General features: G+C 42.6%; 1 protein-coding gene across 1 annotated transcript in view; it reads left to right on the forward strand.

Annotated features, from left to right (window-relative positions):
• Positions 1-5,707, forward strand: part of LOC145458237 (integrin alpha-11-like) — a 329,408-nt gene that overhangs the window by 17,895 nt on the left and 305,806 nt on the right. Inside the window, exons 14-18 of the mRNA XM_080336556.1 lie at positions 3,202-3,344; positions 3,477-3,572; positions 3,929-4,065; positions 4,267-4,457; positions 5,154-5,239. Of these exons, the coding sequence (XP_080192682.1) occupies positions 3,202-3,344; positions 3,477-3,572; positions 3,929-4,065; positions 4,267-4,457; positions 5,154-5,239 (653 nt within the window). The remainder of the gene's footprint in view (positions 1-3,201; positions 3,345-3,476; positions 3,573-3,928; positions 4,066-4,266; positions 4,458-5,153; positions 5,240-5,707) is intronic.

Raw genomic sequence — 5,707 nt, forward strand, 5'->3', positions numbered from 1 at the left:
TTATATCCGAACGTATGCTCCTTATGGCTGTTTGTTGTTCGCTGAAAGTATGTTCAAATGCTATTTGAAAACTCTTTTTCACATACAAATCCCTCCCCCCCTTTTTAAAACTAGTTCAGATGTGATGCAGTTCGCAAGAAAATTTTGTAGGCCAGCGACGGCCTCTCAATCAAATATATCCTAAGCGAGCAAATGTTGTGCCGAAGCTATCACAACGAGGCCTCAAGTGAAAGTATTTATCTTATATTTTCAAGTCAATATTTACAGACAGTGACAAATTATTCCAACGTCATCGATTCAAGTCAAAAAGCTCGCTAGCGTTGCTTTATTTTTAGTGAACAGCTACCCGATTGAAAAAAGACATATTAAACTTGGTGAATGTTGCCGAAACGCAATGGGTGTCCTACATTTCAATGAGCCCCAGCAGGGAACCTGATCACGTGCATGTTTTATATCAGGGCTGTAACCAAATCACGAGGCTCCGAGTCACAAGTCAATCTAACTTTCATAGTTTTGACTCGAGTAAAGTCGAGTCATTTTCAATTCACCATTGAGTCAAGTCCGAGTCTAAGTCACCGAGCAGAGGGCCGAGTCCGAGTCATGGTATTATGACTCGAGTCCGAGTCCGAGTCACACTCCGGTCAACACGATTTGGTGATATTGAATGATTCGGATTTTTGATAAACTAATTTTCCTCACTTTGAGCAGTTTCTTGCCGCATTGTCAACTACCAGGATCAATAGACAAAATTCCAATGGGGTGGTCACTTTACTGTTCTTCGAAATTACAATGAAAGGTCGGTCTTGGCCGTCTTACAGTCTCGAGTCGTATGGCTTGGTTCGAGTCATGCACAATGACTCGAGTCCACGTCGAGTCAATACCCAGATTGTCTCGAGTCGAGGCGTTTCCGTATTTTGAGAAAATGACTCGAGTTATGTCGAGTCATCAGAAAATGGTGACTCGAGTCAGACTCGAGCGAGGTAGTGTAATGGTTATGCATCTGGCTTCTCGGGGGTAGGCCGTGGGTCCGAACCCAGGCCGGGTAACACCGAAGACTCTAAAATTGGTATCCGCAGCTATCCTGCTAGGTGCTCAGCAATCACGGATAGCATGGAGAAACAAAACGGGGGCGCAGATAAGATGACCTCATGGGGCCGTATCGCAGCTCCGTCGTCAAAGCATATCGATGGTGCAGGCGAAAAAGAATATCATCTCTCTCTGATCCACCCTCCTATATATGAAAGTACCAATATTATTGGCCAAATGCATGCGCAAACTTGAGGGAAAAAATCACGAAACCAGTAAATTTATGCATACTGATTTTTCACAACAGTTTTATTAGCGATTGGTGCATGGTAAGCCGAAAACACAAATGGAAGTGTTGGGGTCTGTTGAGTCAAGCCTTCCAGAATTTGTTTGATTGGGACCAGGACCATTGTTTTGTAGGTCTACAAAGTGCTAGAAACAAACACTCGGTACAGCCCATCTTATTCTCTCAGTCAACAGATGTTGGCGCGGTAAAACTGACCTTTTTTAATCATCGGGCAGATTTATCCTAAGGGGGGAACTTTGGCTTAAATTTCGGCCAAGGGAGGCACGGGATGAAAAAGGTTGGGAACCACTGCCTTAGAAGATCTGTTGTGTTGAAGTGTCTTTTTTAATCCTCGCTTTCTTGAAGTTCTTGAGCAATGAGCAATTAAAACCGTGAAAATATGTTCTACTACAGTGGTTCCCAACCTTTTTCGACTTATCGCCCCCTTATCAAGCTCGACACAAATCTTCGCCCATCCCCCAGGAATATTTACGGATTTGAAAAAGAGGACATATAGCCTATATACGGGAAATGTATTTATTAACTCTGTTCAGTGGTGAATTGACTAAAAAATGTCATTTATCATAGAAGGTGCTCGGAAAACCAGTTTCGCGTCTACTTTCCGTTGAGTTGACCATTTTTTAGTAAACTTTCGCGTCATATGCAGAATAAGCCGTCTTCACGTGCATTTTTTCGCAGTGGTAATAAATAGGGAGAGATGTGGTACCGATGAGACACTGGGACACTACAATTGTATGCTGAAAGAATCTTTCCTCTCATGCAAAAAAACTTCGACCTGCATGAGTTACGGGGTCTCTGACAGATGTTTGCTGTCTTGGGGGTGTAAAACATATTTCGATCGACGCAACCATTTTTCTTTGTAACATTCAACACGAACAAACCAGCAATTATGCAAACCAGCAATGTGAAGTGTATGGCTTGTACCAGGCTATATAACGGCACATATATTCTATTCAATACCATCCATGGGTGGACTTTTTTCAATTCCAATACATAACTTATAGAGTTGAGGCCAATGATACCATGGCCAAATCAAGCAAAATAGTTGGACTGACTAGTCATTCAACAACAGAAACACGCCTACACACACTAACGCTGTACTTGATATTTACCTGTGATCTTTTACAGCTCTAATGAGCTATTTTGAAGTAAAAATCTCGATTTACGGGTAATATGTATGTACCCTCAAATTTTTAAGTTTGCGCTTAAATCGAAAGTGATCTCATCACAACATTTGAGGTATTATTTATTCTATTTTCTCGACGGTTGCGACCAAACATTCTTTTTTTGGCTTGCTGTAGCTTACATCATATTACACAGCAAGAAAATTTGGAACATTTAAGTATGTCTCAAATTTCCCCAGATCTTGTTCATTCCGACCCACCGGGTGAGGACCGATGATACGTTCGAGCAACAAATTTTGAACGTTCATAAATATATTTTCAATTGGTGGATATTCATGTAAAAATATCCTATAGGTAGAGCTTGTATAAAAGTGCTGAGCCAGTAAAAGATCTGCTCTTATCAGCTGAAGATTGGGGGGCGAGAGATCATTTTGCAATTCTTGATCCATAAGTACCACATCTCCCCTATATATCACAGTGTGTTCTAAAATTTTCGCCCCCCATCGCCCCCCCCCCAGTCGCCCTCATTCCATTGCTATCTGCATTTCGTGAGCATCGAGCCCACTTTGATATTTGATATGCTTTGGTTAGGTCGAAAGGTACCGGCACTCCTAAACTGATGTAAATCACGTCATGTGAATTCTCAATGTAAAATTGCAGCATGTTAAGAGAAAGCTGAATTAACCACATGCATTGATAATGAGTATGTCTTGACGCAAGTTAAGCATACATGTATACATTTAGATTGTGAGCCGTCGCTTGTTGACTTGGCATTTGTCATTGACGGATCCTCATCAGTAACTGCGGGAAATTTCAGACGGGTAATCGCCTGGATGCAGGGAATTTCAAGAGATTTTGATATTTCCGGGCCTTATAGAATCGCTGTCGTGAGTACTCTTCATATATGAAGATTGTGGAGTTGATGCAGGCTACTTTGTCTACCTAGTTTCGAAGCGAATGACGCTGGGAGAAAGATGCGGATATTGCGAAATTTATTTCGATTTGTATTATGTCTGCAGGTTAAATTTTCGAGACCAAAATTTACGAAAGTCGAGATACAGCTTGGCCAATACACCGATCAGGAAGCTTTAGCCACTGCAATCGGCAACATTAAGGTAGGTTCAGGCCCTACAGTTATGTAGGTGCGTGTCAGCCAGCCTAGACGATAGGCTTCACTATTGTCGGGTGAATACATTGGGAACACAGACTGCGGCTATACATTCACTGTAAATGTAAACTATTTTGTCATTCAGATACCGGATTCATAGCGTTATTTACAAGGTTACGCCCTCGTTGGTTGTAGAAGTAATTTTTGCGCCTCATTATACCTCGCCTTCCTTAACTGTTCTGGTCGCGGCCAGGAAGTCCGCGCCCGAAATGTTCCGTGAAATCCACTCATTAAACAGGGCTGGGGGTGCCTGTGTTGCATGCTAATTTCGTAAAACGAATATTCACAATTCACATGTTACAGTACACACCCGGTGGCTCTGCCGCCAGCAACGCTATCCAATTAACCGTCAATCAAGTATTTCGAGGGAAGAATGGTAGATATCCAAAAGCGAAAAGAATAATGATATTCTTGGCCGATGGAAAATCATCAGATTCACGGTAAGTGAATAAGTTATTTATGATTTTTATAACACTTCTCGATTGAAAAAGCGAATTTTACTTAAATTAATGAACTGCTTGTAGGGAATTTTTGTGATCACTGTTCGAATTTTTGTTATGACAATTTGATTGCAGTTTTTCACATTCTCAATTAATAGCATGCATTGCATCCAATGCGCTAATAACGATGTTGCGGTTTAGGAGGCTAGCGCGTGTCACGAATAATGCGCGCGCGAACAAAATCCAAGCCTTCGCTGTTGGCATCGCTGAATACGAGATGGAGGAATTGCTGATGATTGCCGGAGACCCGAGTCGGGTTTTTACCGAGAAGAACTTCGAGAATTTGTCAAATACAATAACAAAACTGCAAGTGCGAATACGCGCGCTAGAAGGTAGGATTTTGTTTGGAATGTATGGAGTGGATGTCATGCGTTTGTTCCCACATTCATCGCCGAAAGACAAATTGCATAAAAAGGGTAACAATCGATTGCAGCTGCGGCACTGATTATGAACATATGGATTTTATTCTGCTCGTGATCCCGGAACCCTCCTAAATCATCCTCGTATTTTGTAATTTCGCATTGTTACGGAGTGTGACATTGTGCCGCATCAATGCCGTCTGAGATGACGATGGCGCAGCTCAGGCAAGTCAGCAGGAGCGCAAATCGCAAGCGTAATGACCATTGTTAGTAACTTATTGAGCATCGAGCATGAGCACTCACAATCTCACTCTCGCAGAAGAGGGCATTTTTGCGTCACAATCCGAACGCCGTAACAATGCAAAATTCCAGGATGATTTTGCAAAGTTCCAGGATCGCGACAGCTTTCGATTAACACCCGTTTCATCAAATTTAGCGCTCAGCAAGCCAGACTAAATATTAATTGCCTTTGGTCGAATGGTGAGAATGACGTAACCCTGTCGCAATGAGCCGTGCTATTTGCTTGTGCCCACACCACTGCAGGACACTATGGTCAAGGTATAGATTGCTAACCTACGGTTCGTAATCCTTATAATCAGAGTCAACGCAGAGCAAACATAAACGTCGACCGGAACACCGTAATTGATGATGCCGTATATATATTTACAGGAGGTAACACATTCAGTCAAAACCTAACCAACGCAGGCCTGGACCACTGTGGTATCGGAAGTTCCGTCGAGTTCGATAGTAAAGAGGTAAGGGACTGTTCACAATAAGTTGGTGCGTTGAACGTGAGATATTTGGTGATGAGTGGTTTGTGAGTGGATGTGTGACGCAGCTGCATAATCACATCCTGCAGGATAGGGTTACAGTATGACGAACGGTACGGAGGGTAAGTCACCACGGTTTTACTCCTCGTGTATGACGGTCTGAATAGGGAATTGCAGGAACATCTTTTCTGATACGTTCCGATCAGTTTCATCACGAAGAACTAGAATAGCAACGTGCACATCTTGGTAGGTTGGTTTTGACTTTCCTATAGCAGTCGGCTTCATTCGACATCGTGTCAATGCAGTCCGAACGATAAAATACCGACAGGGATCGCAGTTTAAATACGACCATATGTAAAGAACTCCTGATCTAGCGTTTGGCAGTACTCTCAATTTGTAGCCTGACCACGGGGACTTTCCCCATGAACTTACGGCACACGTGAAAAGAGGGAG

This window comes from Botryllus schlosseri, chromosome 16, assembly GCF_051294905.1.
Source record: "Botryllus schlosseri isolate E-star chromosome 16, Bs_hap1, whole genome shotgun sequence".
In the NCBI taxonomy this organism is placed as follows: domain Eukaryota; kingdom Metazoa; phylum Chordata; class Ascidiacea; order Stolidobranchia; family Styelidae; genus Botryllus; species Botryllus schlosseri.